The sequence below is a fragment of the Panulirus ornatus genome, chromosome 14 (genome assembly GCF_036320965.1).
Source record: "Panulirus ornatus isolate Po-2019 chromosome 14, ASM3632096v1, whole genome shotgun sequence".
In the NCBI taxonomy this organism is placed as follows: domain Eukaryota; kingdom Metazoa; phylum Arthropoda; class Malacostraca; order Decapoda; family Palinuridae; genus Panulirus; species Panulirus ornatus.
The window spans coordinates 15352007-15372318 of NC_092237.1; the positions used below are offsets into that span (position 1 = coordinate 15352007).

Consider the following 20312-nt stretch of genomic DNA (forward strand, 5'->3'; position numbering starts at 1 on the left):
ACTACAAGGGTCTGAGGACGTTATCTGTGTTACTACGAGGGTCTGAGGACGTTAGCTGTGTTACTACAAGGGTCTGAGGACGTTATCTGTGTTACTAGGAGGGTCTGAGGACGTTAGCTGTGTTACTACAAGGGTCTGAGGACGTTATCTGTGTTACTAGGAGGGTCTGAGGACGTTAGCTGTGTTACTACAAGGGTCTGAGGACGTTATCTGTGTTACTACGAGGGTCTGAGGACGTTAGCTGTGTTACTACAAGGGTCTGAGGACGTTAGCTGTGTTACTACAAGGGTCTGAGGACGTTATCTGTGTTATACGAGGGTCTGAGGACGTTATCTGTGTTACTAGGAGGGTCTGAGGACGTTATCTGTGTTACTAGGAGGGTCTGAGGACGTTATCTGTGTTACTAGGAGGGTCTGAGGACGTTAGCTGTGTTACTACAAGGGTCTGAGGACGTTAGCTGTGTTACTACAAGGGTCTGAGGACGTTATCTGTGTTACTAGGAGGGTCTGAGGACGTTATCTGTGTTATACGAGGGTCTGAGGACGTTAGCTGTGTTACTACAAGGGTCTGAGGACGTTATCTGTGCTATTACGAGGGTCTGAGGACGTTATCTGTGTTACTAGGAGGGTCTGAGGACGTTATCTGTGTTACTAGGAGGGTCTGAGGACGTTATCTGTGTTACTAGGAGGGTCTGAGGACGTTATCTGTGTTACTACGAGGGTCTGAGGACGTTATCTGTGTTACTAGGAGGGTCTGAGGACGTTAGCTGTGTTACTACAAGGGTCTGAGGACGTTATCTGTGTTACTAGGAGGGTCTGAGGACGTTATCTGTGTTATACGAGGGTCTGAGGACGTTAGCTGTGTTACTACAAGGGTCTGAGGACGTTATCTGTGTTATACGAGGGTCTGAGGACGTTATCTGTGTTACTACGAGGGTCTGAGGACGTTAGCTGTGTTACTACAAGGGTCTGAGGACGTTATCTGTGTTACTACGAGGGTCTGAGGACGTTAGCTGTGTTACTACAAGGGTCTGAGGACGTTAGCTGTGTTACTACAAGGGTCTGAGGACGTTATCTGTGTTACTACGAGGGTCTGAGGACGTTATCTGTGTTACTAGGAGGGTCTGAGGACGTTATCTGTGTTACTAGGAGGGTCTGAGGACGTTAGCTGTGTTACTACAAGGGTCTGAGGACGTTATCTGTGTTACTAGGAGGGTCTGAGGACGTTATCTGTGTTACTAGGAGGGTCTGAGGACGTTATCTGTGCTATTACGAGGGTCTGAGGACGTTATCTGTGTTACTACGAGGGTCTGAGGACGTTATCTGTGTTACTAGGAGGGTCTGAGGACGTTATCTGTGTTATACGAGGGTCTGAGGACGTTATCTGTGTTACTACGAGGGTCTGAGGACGTTATCTGTGTTACTACGAGGGTCTGAGGACGTTAGCTGTGTTACTACAAGGGTCTGAGGACGTTAGCTGTGTTACTACAAGGGTCTGAGGACGTTAGCTGTGTTACTACAAGGGTCTGAGGACGTTATCTGTGCTATTACGAGGGTCTGAGGACGTTATCTGTGTTACTACGAGGGTCTGAGGACGTTATCTGTGTTACTACGAGGGTCTGAGGACGTTAGCTGTGTTACTACAAGGGTCTGAGGACGTTATCTGTGCTATTACGAGGGTCTGAGGACGTTATCTGTGTTACTACGAGGGTCTGAGGACGTTAGCTGTGTTACTACAAGGGTCTGAGGACGTTAGCTGTGTTACTACAAGGGTCTGAGGACGTTAGCTGTGTTACTACAAGGGTCTGAGGACGTTAGCTGTGTTACTACAAGGGTCTGAGGACGTTAGCTGTGTTACTACAAGGGTCTGAGGACGTTATCTGTGTTACTACGAGGGTCTGAGGACGTTATCTATGCTACTACAAGAGCCTGAGGACGTTATCTGTGTTACTACGAGGGTCTGAGGACGTTATCTGTGTTACTAGGAGGGTCTGAGGACGTTATCTGTGTTATACGAGGGTCTGAGGACGTTAGCTGTGTTACTACAAGGGTCTGAGGACGTTAGCTGTGTTACTACAAGGGTCTGAGGACGTTAGCTGTGTTACTACAAGGGTCTGAGGACGTTAGCTGTGTTACTACAAGGGTCTGAGGACGTTAGCTGTGTTACTACAAGGGTCTGAGGACGTTAGCTGTGTTACTACAAGGGTCTGAGGACGTTATCTGTGTTACTACGAGGGTCTGAGGACGTTATCTGTGTTACTACGAGGGTCTGAGGACGTTATCTGTGTTATACGAGGGTCTGAGGACGTTAGCTGTGTTACTACAAGGGTCTGAGGACGTTATCTGTGCTATTACGAGGGTCTGAGGACGTTAGCTGTGTTACTACAAGGGTCTGAGGACGTTAGCTGTGTTACTACAAGGGTCTGAGGACGTTAGCTGTGTTACTACAAGGGTCTGAGGACGTTAGCTGTGTTACTACAAGGGTCTGAGGACGTTATCTGTGTTACTACGAGGGTCTGAGGACGTTATCTGTGTTACTACGAGGGTCTGAGGACGTTATCTGTGTTACTAGGAGGGTCTGAGGACGTTAGCTGTGTTACTACAAGGGTCTGAGGACGTTATCTGTGTTACTAGGAGGGTCTGAGGACGTTATCTGTGTTATACGAGGGTCTGAGGACGTTAGCTGTGTTACTACAAGGGTCTGAGGACGTTATCTGTGTTACTACGAGGGTCTGAGGACGTTAGCTGTGTTACTACAAGGGTCTGAGGACGTTAGCTGTGTTACTACAAGGGTCTGAGGACGTTATCTGTGTTATACGAGGGTCTGAGGACGTTATCTGTGTTACTACGAGGGTCTGAGGACGTTATCTGTGTTACTACGAGGGTCTGAGGACGTTAGCTGTGTTACTACAAGGGTCTGAGGACGTTATCTGTGTTACTACGAGGGTCTGAGGACGTTATCTGTGTTATACAAGGGTCTGAGGACGTTATCTGTGTTACTAGGAGGGTCTGAGGACGTTATCTGTGTTACTACGAGGGTCTGAGGACGTTAGCTGTGTTACTACAAGGGTCTGAGGACGTTATCTGTGTTACTAGGAGGGTCTGAGGACGTTAGCTGTGTTACTACAAGGGTCTGAGGACGTTATCTGTGTTACTAGGAGGGTCTGAGGACGTTATCTGTGTTACTACGAGGGTCTGAGGACGTTATCTGTGTTACTACGAGGGTCTGAGGACGTTATCTGTGTTACTACGAGGGTCTGAGGACGTTATCTGTGCTATTACGAGGGTCTGAGGACGTTATCTGTGTTACTAGGAGGGTCTGAGGACGTTAGCTGTGTTACTACAAGGGTCTGAGGACGTTAGCTGTGTTACTACAAGGGTCTGAGGACGTTATCTGTGTTACTACGAGGGTCTGAGGACGTTAGCTGTGTTACTACAAGGGTCTGAGGACGTTATCTGTGTTATACGAGGGTCTGAGGACGTTATCTGTGTTATACGAGGGTCTGAGGACGTTATCTGTGTTATACGAGGGTCTGAGGACGTTATCTGTGTTACTAGGAGGGTCTGAGGACGTTAGCTGTGTTACTACAAGGGTCTGAGGACGTTAGCTGTGTTACTACAAGGGTCTGAGGACGTTATCTGTGTTACTAGGAGGGTCTGAGGACGTTAGCTGTGTTACTACAAGGGTCTGAGGACGTTATCTGTGTTACTACGAGGGTCTGAGGACGTTATCTGTGTTACTACGAGGGTCTGAGGACGTTATCTGTGTTACTACGAGGGTCTGAGGACGTTATCTGTGTTACTAGGAGGGTCTGAGGACGTTATCTGTGTTACTACGAGGGTCTGAGGACGTTATCTGTGTTACTACGAGGGTCTGAGGACGTTATCTGTGTTACTAGGAGGGTCTGAGGACGTTAGCTGTGTTACTACAAGGGTCTGAGGACGTTATCTGTGTTACTAGGAGGGTCTGAGGACGTTAGCTGTGTTACTACAAGGGTCTGAGGACGTTATCTGTGTTACTACGAGGGTCTGAGGACGTTAGCTGTGTTACTACAAGGGTCTGAGGACGTTATCTGTGTTACTACGAGGGTCTGAGGACGTTAGCTGTGTTACTACAAGGGTCTGAGGACGTTAGCTGTGTTACTACAAGGGTCTGAGGACGTTATCTGTGTTACTACGAGGGTCTGAGGACGTTAGCTGTGTTACTACAAGGGTCTGAGGACGTTATCTGTGTTACTACGAGGGTCTGAGGACGTTAGCTGTGTTACTACAAGGGTCTGAGGACGTTAGCTGTGTTACTACAAGGGTCTGAGGACGTTATCTGTGTTACTAGGAGGGTCTGAGGACGTTATCTGTGTTACTAGGAGGGTCTGAGGACGTTAGCTGTGTTACTACAAGGGTCTGAGGACGTTATCTGTGTTACTAGGAGGGTCTGAGGACGTTATCTGTGTTACTAGGAGGGTCTGAGGACGTTAGCTGTGTTACTACAAGGGTCTGAGGACGTTATCTGTGTTACTAGGAGGGTCTGAGGACGTTATCTGTGTTATACGAGGGTCTGAGGACGTTAGCTGTGTTACTACAAGGGTCTGAGGACGTTATCTGTGTTACTAGGAGGGTCTGAGGACGTTATCTGTGTTACTAGGAGGGTCTGAGGACGTTAGCTGTGTTACTACAAGGGTCTGAGGACGTTAGCTGTGTTACTACAAGGGTCTGAGGACGTTATCTGTGTTACTAGGAGGGTCTGAGGACGTTAGCTGTGTTACTACAAGGGTCTGAGGACGTTATCTGTGTTACTAGGAGGGTCTGAGGACGTTATCTGTGTTACTAGGAGGGTCTGAGGACGTTATCTGTGTTACTACGAGGGTCTGAGGACGTTAGCTGTGTTACTACAAGGGTCTGAGGACGTTATCTGTGTTACTACGAGGGTCTGAGGACGTTATCTGTGTTATACGAGGGTCTGAGGACGTTAGCTGTGTTACTACAAGGGTCTGAGGACGTTAGCTGTGTTACTACAAGGGTCTGAGGACGTTAGCTGTGTTACTACAAGGGTCTGAGGACGTTAGCTGTGTTACTACAAGGGTCTGAGGACGTTAGCTGTGTTACTACAAGGGTCTGAGGACGTTATCTGTGTTACTACGAGGGTCTGAGGACGTTATCTGTGTTACTACGAGGGTCTGAGGACGTTATCTGTGTTACTACGAGGGTCTGAGGACGTTATCTGTGTTACTACGAGGGTCTGAGGACGTTATCTGTGTTACTAGGAGGGTCTGAGGACGTTATCTGTGTTACTACGAGGGTCTGAGGACGTTAGCTGTGTTACTACAAGGGTCTGAGGACGTTATCTGTGTTACTAGGAGGGTCTGAGGACGTTAGCTGTGTTACTACAAGGGTCTGAGGACGTTAGCTGTGTTACTACAAGGGTCTGAGGACGTTAGCTGTGTTACTACAAGGGTCTGAGGACGTTATCTGTGTTACTACGAGGGTCTGAGGACGTTATCTGTGTTACTAGGAGGGTCTGAGGACGTTATCTGTGTTACTAGGAGGGTCTGAGGACGTTATCTGTGTTACTACGAGGGTCTGAGGACGTTAGCTGTGTTACTACAAGGGTCTGAGGACGTTAGCTGTGTTACTACAAGGGTCTGAGGACGTTAGCTGTGTTACTACAAGGGTCTGAGGACGTTAGCTGTGTTACTACAAGGGTCTGAGGACGTTAGCTGTGTTACTACAAGGGTCTGAGGACGTTATCTGTGTTACTAGGAGGGTCTGAGGACGTTAGCTGTGTTACTACAAGGGTCTGAGGACGTTATCTGTGTTACTACGAGGGTCTGAGGACGTTATCTGTGTTACTACGAGGGTCTGAGGACGTTAGCTGTGTTACTACAAGGGTCTGAGGACGTTATCTGTGTTATACGAGGGTCTGAGGACGTTAGCTGTGTTACTACAAGGGTCTGAGGACGTTATCTGTGTTACTAGGAGGGTCTGAGGACGTTAGCTGTGTTACTACAAGGGTCTGAGGACGTTAGCTGTGTTACTACAAGGGTCTGAGGACGTTAGCTGTGTTACTACAAGGGTCTGAGGACGTTATCTGTGTTACTACGAGGGTCTGAGGACGTTATCTGTGTTACTACGAGGGTCTGAGGACGTTATCTGTGTTACTACGAGGGTCTGAGGACGTTAGCTGTGTTACTACAAGGGTCTGAGGACGTTAGCTGTGCTACTACAAGGGTCTTAGGACATTATCTATGCTACAACGAGGGTCTGAGGGCGTTATCTGTGTTATACGAGGGTCTGAGGACGTTAGCTGTGTTACTACAAGGGTCTGAGGACGTTATCTGTGTTACTACGAGGGTCTGAGGACGTTATCTCTGTTACTACGAGGGTCTGAGGACGTTATCTATGCTACTACAAGAGCCTGAGGACGTTATCTGTGTTACTAGGAGGGTCTGAGGACGTTATCTGTGCTATTACGAGGGTCTGAGGACCTTATCTTTGTTACTACGAGGGTCTGAGGACGTTATCTGTGCTATTACGAGGGTCTGAGGACGTTATCTGTCCCACACGAGGGTCCGAGGACGTTATCTGTGTTACTACGAGGGTCTGAGGACGTTATCTGTGTTACTACGAGGGTCTGAGGACGTTATCTGTCCCACATGAGGGTCTGAGGACGTTATCTGCCCCCACACGAGGGTCTGACGACGTTATCTGTGCTATTACGAGGGTCTGAGGACGTTATCTCCCCACACGAGGGTCTGAGGACGTTATCTGTGCATGTTTTCACAAAAATGCGGAACGAATCTGTATCAAATTTCACCTCATTGTCTGGGAAACGACGAAGCAGTCATCTGTGTAGTTTTCATGAGGGCAAATTACATTCACATGCTAATGAGGGTAGAGAGTATGGCGGGGTTTACGTATGCAGTCTGTTGCCTACCACCCGGATACCCTAATTTTTTTTTTTCTCTCTCTCTCATCTTTTCCTTGCTAGTTACACTAACTGCAGCCGCTAGCTCTCGTTCCATACCCGCCTCGAGCGCTCCCAGGTGGCACTATACCGACCAATTTGCGTATATGAAAAGAGATATTCATCACCATGTATATAATGAGGATCCGGGGAGCCGTGAATATGGACATGGTGAGAACAGAGAAGCCTTGTATGTGTTGAGCCAGTTCTGCATGTGTGTTTGTGTGTGTGTGTGTGTGTGTGTGTGTGTGCGTGGCTGAAGTCATGAATCACATGTTCTTTGATTATTTCGAAAGACTTTGTTGGAGGCTACATCATGTGGTGTTACCACCCAAGTTTCCGTTCACCATGTGCCAGTGGTGTAGATTTCGTCAGAGAGAGAGAGAGAGAGAGAGAGAGAGAGAGAGAGAGAGAGAGAGAGAGAGAGAGAGAGAGAGGTTATAGACGTATATCTGAAGAAATAGTATACTTTTCTTCAAACAGAAATTCGGAATAACGCTCAAACTAGATGAACGATTCTAATGTCATATAATGAATAAATGATATATATGAAAAACCAAATAACGTCTTCTTCATGCTATAACTCCACACACACACACACACACACACACACATGTATTTTCAAAGAAATCTGATTTTATATGTATATATATATATATATATATATATATATATATATATATATATATATATATATATATATATATATATATTCGCTATTTCCCGCGTCAGCGAGGTAGCGTTAAGAACAGAGGACTGAGCCTTAGAAGGAATATCCTCACTTGGCCCCTTTCTCTGTTCCTTCTTTTGGAAAATTATATATAAATTATCTATAAAATATGCGTATTTCAAAATCATCCATAAAATATGCGTATTTCATTCTTTTACGGTGAATAATACCAATAAGAATCTAAATGTCAGAGATAACCATTTAATGATATTCACTAAAGAAATGGCTTTTAGAGGTGAACACGTGTGTGTACCTCAAGACTTGCTCCGTAATTATAAATGATTACATTATCATAATACTTCCTTCTCATGGTGTAGGTTGCCATGCTCAGGGACGACTGCGGGGGCCGATCGTGTAGCGCATGGATCGCTGGGGGTCAACGTGTGTGTGTGTGTGTGTGTGTGTGTGTAAAAACGTAAAGACATGGCACTCATAAACACGAGTGTAAAACTCTCCTCCTAACACACAAATAAGTTATCACACATAACGCAATGGGTTTGGTGGACTCCATGCGATGGGTTTGGTGGCGTGCCTTAAGGAGGCTTGGGGGTTCCTGGGACCATTGTTCTTCTTGATCCCTGCAAATGACTCGCCAGAAGGACTGGACACTGAATGCGTCTGCCGGTCATGCCGAGGTCACTAGGGAAGTGTAAATGATGCGGGGATTTCATGAACGTCTTAAGCTGGCCAGATACGTACATGGCTGATGACACTTTAACTCGAGTTTATACAAAGTAATGATGATGACAAGAAACAGTGGTGGGAAAAAAAAAAGAATGGGCTAAAAAAAAAAAGTCCTTGACACAAGTATTGTCCAACGGGAAATAAAATACAAAGGTTAATATAAGAGGGACTTAGGAGCAAACACTACACCTTCCCCCTCACCAAAGGTGAACTTCGGGAGGATTGCAAAGGAAAGACAAAATGTCTGAGGCAAAAAAACTGAGAAATGCATGTAAATATATGGATAAGGAAATGCCGAGCCAAGTATTCACATCACACGGTAGACCATAACTACAATATGCTTCTCTAGTTTGGTCATCGCACTAACAAATAACAAAGAGGTAATAGAGAAGGTCCAGAAGAGGGCAACAAACTGCGAACTGGATTAAAGAAAAGAGAGTTGCGGTAAAGTGAGCGAGGCCATACATTTTGCCCATCACAAGGGGAACATATAAACAAGGCCTGGCCTGATCTCTGCGTTTAAGATTCTAAACCAGTTTGCTGATATCAATAGCGAACACTTCTTTGAAAGACACAAAGGCGGAACACTTAGTAACCACAGCCTCGAATGAAGCCAAGAACTTGATAGAAAAGATGTGAAGTACTTTTATACGAGCGGTGCATGAAGAGAACACTCTAAAAGAGATGAAGCAGGAACTACAGTCAGTATATAGAAATTTAAAATGTTTTATGACAGAAGTAGTTCAAGAAATGGGGGCCCCACGAGTGTGCAACTCTCTCCCCGTAACGTAAAAAATTGATGATGACACACACACATACACCCACACACACGCTAACGGCCAATGGGTATATCACGTTTAAGACGCAGCTCCTCGTCTGATCAGCCAAGTTCAGCGACGCTGGAAGTACGAGCAGCTGCTGCTGATCAAACGATGAGGACCAGCGAGCTCAAAACTCCCTCATGGTAATGTTCGATTTGGTAACTGCACAGAGTACAGGTCTCACGGAGGAGTACTTCCCGTGGACTGAACACCACACACTTAGGAACTGTGAACACCAGTTCGGTATGATGGCTTTGCCACAGTTATTTTCTGCTATCTTTCTTTAGCTCTACAGTGATAATCATATCTTCCACACTTCCAAGAGCAAAAGACCAAATGAGAGAAAACATTTTTATACATACAAAATTTGTTACACAAAAGGAATCTATCTCCATCTTTTTTCTATTAAATCTCTCTCTCCCTCTCTCTCTCTCTCTCTAAACACACACACACACACATATATATATATATATATATATATATATATATATATATATATATATATATATATATATATATATATATATATATGTTGGAGAGGATCACAATTTTGCGCGTGATCAAGATATTCCTATGAGTCCAAGGGGAAAATGAAACACGATAAGTTCCCAAGTGCACGTTCGTGCAATATTTCTCTTTTGTGTCTCCCCTGATGATGTGATTATTACATGAAAGTGCACTTGGGAACTTGTGTTTCATTTTCCCCGTGGACTCATAGGAATATATATACATATATATGTATATATATATATATATATATATATATATATATATATATATATATATATATATATATATATATACATATGTGTGTGTGTGTGTGTGTAAAGGTGAAATACTGACTTCAATATCATTAACCTAACCTCTTTTATGGGGTTCCTGCAACTTCAAGGCTGCGCTGCCGTCAGTAGCAGGGACATGATGGATTCCTTTCGAATGAGAAGATCCTCGACGTGATTATACTCCTTATTGACCACTGAGGATGATATATATATATATATATATATATATATATATATATATATATATATATATATATATATATATATATTCTTGAGAAGTATTTTAGCCTCTGGCCCTAATACTTGATAAGAACCCTGACCTCTTACCCTCATACTTAAGTAGTGCTCTAACCCCTGGTCCTGATACACGAGAAATCCTCTAACCTCTGGCCCTAATACCTGATAAGTACTCTAACCCCTAGCCCTGATACCTGAGTAACACTCAGACCCCTAACCCTGACACATGAGAAGTACTCGAACTCCTGACCCTGATCCTTGAGCAGAACTCTAACTCCTGATCCTCATATTGAGAACTACCCCACCCTGGCTTGCTGTCAACAGTCTACGCCCCACGTCAACCACCTACATCATTCTATCATGGTGGCACGCCGGCCGGCCTCCTGAACCGTTCTCTCGTCCATCTGAAATCTCCTATTGGCGCCTCCACCCAGGATTCAAAAATCAGACCAAAAATATCAAAATTCAGATAACGGAGGCACGCCCTTCACCACCGCCCGTGGAAACCAGCCCTCCACGGCGAGCACCAGCCACACAAAGCAATTGCTGGGCGCATCGAGGCGCAGCCGGTCTTCCTCAGCCTACGTGAGGTAAACACAAATGCTGGTGTCGGGGTCGACAAGGGTGAGCAACATGGGGTGTCTGGGGCAGGGCGGGGGTGTATAGTAACCCCCCCCCCCCCAAATGAAGCTTCGTTTGCTCTCAAGCTTTCCCCAGTGAGGGTTAGGCCCACCAAGTTGTGTCACGCTGAACTACTACTCCTCTTCCCCCACACCCCCAACGAGGACTGGGGTGTAACTATGCGTCATGCAACTTTCCTCACTGTGATCAACATCTGGCCTCACTGCCACAGAGGAAGGGCAGCCATGGATGAAGGACAAAGGATCGGTCGGCTCGAGGTTTGCGTCAGTCTCCGGGCGCAGTGTCATGCACAAACGGTGAATGACGTCAACGGAGGCAGCCAAGAAGTGCTACCTCCCCTCCCCCAACGAGTCTTTCTTTCTTGTGACAGATGTTGTGTGAGGCAAGAAAATGGCGTGCTTCTCCGGGTACTCTTTCGTTTTCCTGAATCTTCCTCCGCTTTCCTTTCTGCACGGAATCACTGCGCTTCGCTGTTCAGCATAAAAGTCCATAAAAACGCCCGACCTTGATGTGAACATTTTTCTGTGCGGGAAGCAAGAACAGAGGACTAAGCCTTTGAGGGAATATCCTCACTTGGCCCCCTCCTCTGTTCCTTCTTTTGGAAAATTAAAAACGACAGGGGAGGATTTCCATGTGATTGTCCACATGTTTACCAAATGGCGTCCTAGCTTCGTCTCTTCGATGTATATCAACTGACTATTATATTTCCCTCTTGTGTCTCCCCTCATGATGTGATTATTACACGAAAGTGCACTTAGGAACTTTGCGTGTTTCATTTTCCCCGTGGATTCATATATATATATATATATATATATATATATATATATATATATATATATATATATATATATATATATATATTGTTACGAACTTAATACTTATTCGGGCAAGGTCGCCAGTAACATATATATGTTATAAATACTATACTGATCCTTGTCTTGCAAGGACGTTAGATTTATGTTTCACAACAGGATAACACTATCTGAAAGTTATGGGATTGAAACAAAGACCAGCATTACAACTACTTATAATGAAAAAGAATTGAAGTGTACAAAGATAAACACACTAAAGGCACAACTCATTTACGTTAACACTGAACATGAGTTTAACATTGAACATGAGTTAACACTGAACATCCAGGTAAGATTTCAAACCAGGAAATCTCTTTCCTTCATGACAAATTCTTCGATAACATTACACTTAATTAGACCCTTTTATAACGAGTTATAATTCTATGATAATTATAACGGGCTTACAAAACAGCAGGGGAACACCACTCAGAGGGTCTCATGGGTATTTATCACAAGTAAAGATGAGCGTCCGCCCTGCTGATACAACGCTACCCTTAATTGGCAATGGGACTAAAATCACTTGTGATTGGTTAGAGTATCGTAAGGTCCGTCGCACATTCTGCGTACATCACCCTCCTTTGTCCTCTTGTTTAAACATGTCCCGTACGGTGGTGAAATACCCCGTAGCTGAATGACACCTTCATCTCACGCCTCTGATAAGGGTCCGGGTGCTCAAGGACAGATCACCATCTGGCTTCAAAACAAAATTATTAAGCCTAATGCTTGGTGGCAAGAGAAGCTCCGTGCCAGTACCAGAGGAAGAAATCAATCCTCTTCCTGATAAGTTAATAACAACACCATACACAAGGACACACACACGTTATATACACGAACATGTGGGTACACGCACACACGTGTTCGTAATATATATATATATATATATATATATATATATATATATATATATATATATATATATATATATACATAATATTATATACTTCATTTCATTTATTTTGCTTTGTCACTGTCTCCCGCGTTAGCGAGGTAGCGCAAGGAAAACAGACGAAAGAATGGCCCAAACCCACCCAACATACATATGTATATACATACACGTCCACACACGCAAATATACATACCTATACTTGTCAACGTATACATATATATATATATATATATATATATATATATATATATATATATATATATATATATATATACACACATGTACATAATTCATACTGGCTGCCCCCATTCATTCCCATCGCCACCCCGCCACACATGAAATAAAAAACCCCTCCCCCCTCATGTGTGCGAGGTAGCGCTAGGAAAAGACAAAAAAAAAAAAGGCCACATTCGTTCACACTCAGTCTCTTGCTGTCATGTAATAATGCACCGAAACCACAGCACCCTTTCCACATCCAGGCTCCACAGAACTTTCCATGGTTTACCCCAGACGCTTCACATGCCCTGGTTCAATCCATTGACAGGACGTCGACCCCGGTATACCACATCGACTCCAATTCACTCTATTCTTGCCCTCCTTTCACCCTCCTGCATGTTCAGGCCCCGATCACACAAAATCTTTTTCACTCCATCTTTCCACCTCCAATTTGGTCTCCCTCTTCTCCTCGTTCCCTTCACCTCCGACACATATATCCTCTTGGTCAATCTCTCCTCACTCATTCTCTCCATGTGCCCAAACCATTTCAAAACACCCTCTTCTGCTCTCTCAACCACGCTCTTTTTATTTCCACACATCTCTCTTACCCTTACGTTACTTACTCGATCAAACCACCTCACACCACACATTGTCCTCAAACATCTCATTTCCAGCACATCCATCCTCCTGCGCACATCTCTATCCATAGCCCACGCCTCGCAACCATACAACATTGTTGGAACCACTATTCCCTCACACATACCCATTTTTGCTTTCCGAGATAATGTTCTCGACTTCTACACATTTTTCAAGGCTCCCAAAATTTTCGCCCCCTCCCCTACCCTATGATTCACTTCCGCTTCCATGGTTCCATCCGCTTCCAAATCCACTCCAAGATATCTAAAACACTTCACTTCCTCCAGTTTTTCTCCATTCAAACTTACCTCCCAAATTGACTTGTCCCTCAACCCTACTGCACCTAATAACCTTGCTCTTATTCACATTTACCCTTAACTTTCTTCTTTCACACACTTTATCAAACCCAGTCACCAGCTTCTGCAGTTTCTCACACGAATCAGCCACCAGCGCTCTACCATCAGCGAACAACAACTGACTCACTTCCCAAGCTCTCTCATTCACAACAGACTGCATACTTACCTCTCTTTCCAAAACTCTTGCATTCACCTCCCAAATAACCCCATCCATAAACAAATTAAACAACCATGGAGACATCACACATCCCTGCCGCAAACCTCCATTCACTGAGAACCAATCACTTTCCTCTCTTACTACACGCACACATGCCTTACATCCTCGATAAAAACTTTTCACTGCTTCTAACAGCTTGCCTCCCACACCATATATTCTTACTACCTTCCACAAAGCATCTCTAAAAACTCTATCATATGCCTTCTCCAGATCCATAAATGCTACATACAAATCCATTTGCTTTTCTAAGTATTTCTCACATACATTCTTCAAAGCAAACACCTGATCCACACATCTTCTACCACTTCTGAAACCACACTGCTCTTCCCCAATCAGATGCTCTTTACATGCCTTCACCCTCTCAATCAATGCCCTCCCATATAATTTCCCAAGAATAATCAACAAAGTTATACCTCTAATTTGAGCACTCACTTTTATCCCCTTTGCCTTCGTACAATGGCACTATGCAAGCATTCCGCCAATCCTCAGGCACCTCACCATGAGTCATACATATATTAACTAACCATACCAACCAGTCAACAATACAGGCACCCCCTTTTTTAATAAATTCCACTGCAATACCATCCAAACCTGCTGCCTTGCCGGCTTTCATCTTCCGCAAAGCTTTTACTACCTCTTCTCTGTTTACCAAATCATTCTCCCTAACCTTCTCACTTTGCACACCACCTCGACCAAAACACCCTATATCTGCCACTCTATCATCAAACATATTCAACAAACCTTCAAAATACTCACTCCATCTCCTGCTCACATTACCACTACTTGTTATCACCTCCCCATTAGCCCCCTTCACTGAAGTTCCCATTGTTTGTTATCTGGCTTTCCCACGAATATTATGATGTATATACTTCCCCTTCACACATTAGTACTATCAAAATCCATCACGAAGCACCACCACAGCAGCATTAACACCTTACATTATACCCCAACGCATCATCACCACAGTACACCCATCCACACTACAATACACGTCAAGACTCCAGCCTCACATACACCACACTATACCATCCCACTACACCACCACACTTCACTACATCCCTCTACATACATACTACTGTACCTCACTAAATACCCTCTACACACCACCACACTTCACTACACCCCTCTACACACCACTACACCTCACCACACCCCTCTACGCACCACCACACTTCACTATACACCTCTACACACCACTACACTTCCATACACCCATCTGCACACCTCTAAACTTCACTATACAACCTCTACACACTACCACACTTCATTAAACCCCTTGTACACACGACCACATTTCATTAAACCCCCTCTACACACCACCACACTTCACTACACCCTCTCTACATACCATCACACATCACTACACCCCCTCTACGCACCACCACACTTCATTAAACCCCCTCTACACACCACCACACTTCATTAAACCCCCTCTACACCCACCACACTTCACTACACCCCCTCTACACACCACCACACTTAACTACAACCCCTCTACACACCACCACACTTCACTACACCCCCTCTACACACCACGGGCACACCACCGACCTTCTCTTCAATCACCTCTCAAACGCATATCAACAGAGCCCTCCACACAGCACTGGGGCAACAAAGGAATCTGCTCCACAACCATCGTTATTGTGACACCACACAGCACAGCCTCCTCCTTACTGTTAGAATAAACTTAAAAGTTGGGCCAGTGTGTATGCTAATGTTCACCCCAAGCCTCTACTTGTACGTCTGGCCACAATTATAGGTCCATCCCTTACACCACAGTGTCAGTATTTCACAACAATAATGGCAGACAATAATTGTAGCAACATCATGGTTCGAACCCCCACATACACGGCCACAGTATATGTACATACATACATACTTTTTCTTTTCTTTCAAACTATTCGCCATTTCCCGCATCAGCGAGGTAGCGTTAAGAACAGAGGACTGGGCCTTTGAGGGAATACCCTCACCTGGCCCAATTCTCTGTTCCTTCTTTTGGAAAATATACATACATACCTATATATATATATATATATATATATATATATATATATATATATATATATATATATATATATATATATACAAACTGTGTACTACAAGTCTTCACAAGCAATTTCCGTCATAATGTTCTTGCTGTCAATCCACTGCATGGTCAAGACGACTTTAATCGCCTCTAAACCCATTAAAAATACAATATGCCATTTTCTAAACAAAGTACAATACCCTGTAATACAGTAAAATACCTTAACACTTCATACAAGAAAATGAAATATTCCATAACACAGTGTCCTAAATACGTGAAATATAGATCCCTTTGATTCACAAATTACACTACCCTATAACACAACATAAAAATACAATGTTTTTTATACAATAAAATGCACAATACCATTAATACATTACCTTGAGACAGAATACACTGAAACATCCCGTGATGTAATACAATGAAATACAACGAAATACAATTACACCATAATACAATATCGCATAATACAGTAAAATACAACACCCCCATAATACAACAAAAATACAGCACTGTCATAATAACAACAGTGACACGGGTTACCTTGGGCAGCTCCAGCAGGTCCATGATGTTGTAATCCATGATGGTGGGCGGGTGCGTCCAGCGCCCAGCCTCCTTGTTGCACCACCTCTCTTCTCTAACTCACGCCCACACACAAGCAAGCCAGCCCCTACGCCCACGACAAACACACCCTCAGTTTTACAGTCCTTAATTTTCTAAGTCACTGTTGATGTCCACTTGGATCACAGTGCAACGCAACCGTGAGAATTCATGAAACGAAATTTCTTCATAGGATGTTTATACAACACGATGGCAAGGTCTGCCTCGTAGCAAACTAAAAGGGAGCGCGGTCAGTGTTAAGCGTCCGTCTTCGGGTAACTGAGGTTCTAATAAGGCCGTTTCATTAACGTTTTTGGATGTTAATGTGCTGAGAGGTGCAACTGGAGGGATGTCTGATCATTATCTTGTGGAGGCTAAGGTGAAGATTTGTATGGGTTTTCAGAAAAGAAGAGTGAATGTTGGGGTGAAGAGGGTGGTTATAGTAAGTGAGCTTGGGAAGGAGACTTGTGTGAGGAAGTACCAGGAGAGACTGAGTACACAATGGAAAAAGGTGAGAACAATGGAAGTAAGGAGAGTGGGGGAGGAATGGGATGTATTTAGGGAATCAGTGATGGATTGCGCAAAAGATGCTTGTGGCATGAGAAGAGTGGGAGGTGGGTTGATTAGAAAGGGTAGTGAGTGGTGGGATGAAGAAGTAAGATTTTTAGTGAAAGAGAAGAGAGAGGCATTTGGACGATTTTTGCAGGGAAAAAATGCAATTGAGTGGGAGATGTATAAAAGAAAGAGACAGGAGGTCAAGAGAAAGGTGGAAGAGGTGAAAAAAAAGGGCAAATGAGAGTTGGGGTGAGAGAGTATCATAAAATTTTAGGAATAAAAAGATGTTCTGGAAGGAGGTAAATAAAGTGCGTAAGACAAGGGAGCAAATGCGAACTTCAGTGAAGGGCGCAAATGGGGAGGTGATAACAAGTAGTGGTGATGTGAGAAGGAGATGGAGTGAGTATTTTGAAGGTTTGTTAAATGTGTTTGATGATAGAGAGGCAGATATAGGGTGTTTTGGTCGCGGTGGTGTGCAAAGTGAGAGGGTTAGGGAAAATGATTTGGTAAACAAAGAGGTAGTAAAAGCTTTGCGGAAGATGAAAGTCGGCAAGGCAGCAGGTTTGGATGGTATTGCAAAGGAATTTATTAAAAAAGGAGGTGACTGTATTGTTGACTGGTTGGTAAGGTTATTCAATGGATGTATGACTCATGGTGAGGTGCCTGAGGATTGGCGGAATGCGTGCATAGTGCCACTGTACAAAGGCAAAGGGGATAAGAGTGAGTGCTCAAATTACAGAGGTATAAGTTTGTTGAGTATTCCTGGTAAATTATATGGGAGGGTATTGATTGTGAGGGTGAAGGCATGTACAGAGCATCAGATTGGGGAAGAGCAGTGTGGTTTCTGAAGTGGTAGAGGATGTGTGGATCAGGTGTTTGCTTTGAAGAATGTATGTGAGAAATACTTAGAAATGCAAATGGATTTGTATGTAACATTTATGGATCTGGAGAAGGCATGTGATAGAGTTGACAGAGATGCTCTGTGGAAGGTATCAAGAATATATGATGTGGGAGGCAAGCTGTTAGAAGCAGTGAAAAGTTTTTATCGAGGATGTAAGGCATGTGTACGTGTAGGAAGAGAGGAAAGTGATTGGTTCTCAGTGAATGTAGGGTTGCGGCAGGGGTGTGTGATGTCTCCATGGTTGTTTAATTTGTTTATGGATGGGGTTGTTAGGGAGGTGAATGCAAGAGTTTTGGAAAGAGGGGCAAGTATGAAGTCTGTTGTGGATGAGAGAGCTTGGGAAGTGAGTCAGTTATTGTTCGCTGATGATACAGCGCTGGTGGCTGATTCATGTGAGAAACTGCAGAAGCTGGTGACTGAGTTTGGTAAAGTGTGTGAAAGAAGAAAGTTAAGAGTAAATGTGAATAACAGCAAGGTTATTAGGTATAGTAGGGTTGAGGGTCAAGTCAATTGGGAGGTAAGTTTGAATGGAGAAAAACTGGAGGAAGTAAAGTGTTTTAGATATCTGGGAGTGGATCTGGCAGCGGATGGAACCATGGAAGCGGAAGTGAATCATAGGGTGGGGGAGGGGGCGAAAATCCTGGGAGCCTTGAAGACTGTGTGGAAGTCGAGAACATTATCTCGGAAAGCAAAAATGGGTATGTTTGAAGGAATAGTGGTTCCAACAATGTTGTATGGTTGCGAGGCGTGGGCTATGGATAGAGTTGTGCGCAGGAGGGTGGATGTGCTGGAAATGAGATGTTTGAGGACAATGTGTGGTGTGAGGTGGTTTGATCGAGTAAGTAATGTAAGGGTAAGAGAGATGTGTGGAAATAAAAAGAGCGTGGTTGAGAGAGCAGAAGAGGGTGTTTTGAAATGGTTTGGGCACATGGAGAGAATGAGTGAGGAAAGATTGACCAAGAGGATATATGTGTCGGAGGTGGAGGGAACGAGGAGAAGTGGGAGACCAAATTGGAGGTGGAAAGATGGAGTGAAAAAGATTTTGTATGATCGGGGCCTGAACATGCAGGAGGGTGAAAGGAGGGCAAGGAATAGAGTGAATTGGATCGATGTGGTATATCGGGGTTGACGTGCTGTCAGTGGATTGAATCAGGGCATGTGAAGCGTCTGGGGTAAACCATGGAAAGTTGTGTGGGGCCTGGATGTGGAAAGGGAGCTGTGGTTTCGGGCATTATTGCATGACAGCTAGAGACTGAGTGTGAACGAATAGGGCCTTTGTTGTCTTTTCCTAGTGCTACCTCGCCCACATGAGGGGGGAGGGGGATGGTATTCCATGTGTGGCGAGGTGGCAATGGAAATGAATAAAGGCAGACAGTGTGAATTGTGTGCATGGGTATATATGTATGTGTCTGTGTGTGTATATGTATGTGTACATTGTGATGTACAGGTATGTATATTTGCGTGTGTGGACGTGTGTGTATATACATTGTGTATGGGGGTGGGTTGGGCCATTTCTTTCGTCTGTTTCCTTGCGCTACCTCGCAAACGCGCGAGACAGCGACAAAGCAAAATAAAAAAAAAATAATATATATATATATATATATATATATATATATATATATATATATATTCTATACTATTCGCCATTTCCCGCGTTAGCGAGGTATTGTTATGAACAAAGAACTGAGCCTCTGAGGTAATATATATGCTGGTAATCACGGAAAAAATGAAACAAGATAAGTTCCCACGTGCACTTTCGTGTAATGATCACATTGTCAGTTTATATACAAAAAAGGTGGAACTATGACGTCAGGAACGCTAACTACAACACTAGCAGTGTCTGTCTAGCCATTTAGGTATAACATTTTAGTGCATTTCCTCTGATGTCTTTCAGGTATGTCCACTGTCGAGACATCTGGTGTCTGTCTACAGTCTATCGCGTGTGTCAAGTGTCTGTCTACATTCTAAAGCTATTGTCCAGGGGGCCACAGAAGCTTCAAGGCTGCGCTACAGTCAGTAGCAGGGATGGAAGCCCTTTGGGTAAGACGTTCCTCGAGACTGTTCTTTGGTGAAAGAACCTCATCAACAATGAATTTTCACTCGCGGCGTAGCCACAAGAAATGGAATTCGGCGACGCCAATATATATATATATATATATATATATATATATATATATATATATATATATATATATATATATATATTCACAGT

At 44.0% G+C, this 20312-nt stretch overlaps 1 protein-coding gene across 3 annotated transcripts in view; it reads right to left on the reverse strand.

Annotated features, from left to right (window-relative positions):
- Positions 1-20312, reverse strand: part of LOC139753328 (ATP-binding cassette sub-family C member 5-like) — a 525518-nt gene that overhangs the window by 302294 nt on the left and 202912 nt on the right. Inside the window, exon 1 of one of the 3 annotated variants that reach the window (XM_071669663.1) lies at positions 16588-17458. The exons of the other annotated variants lie outside the window; for them this stretch is intronic. Within the exon in view, the coding sequence (XP_071525764.1) occupies positions 16588-16626 (39 nt within the window). The 5' untranslated portion in view covers positions 16627-17458. Of the gene's footprint in view, positions 1-16587; positions 17459-20312 lie in introns of those variants that run through there. 3 annotated transcript variants of the gene reach the window in all.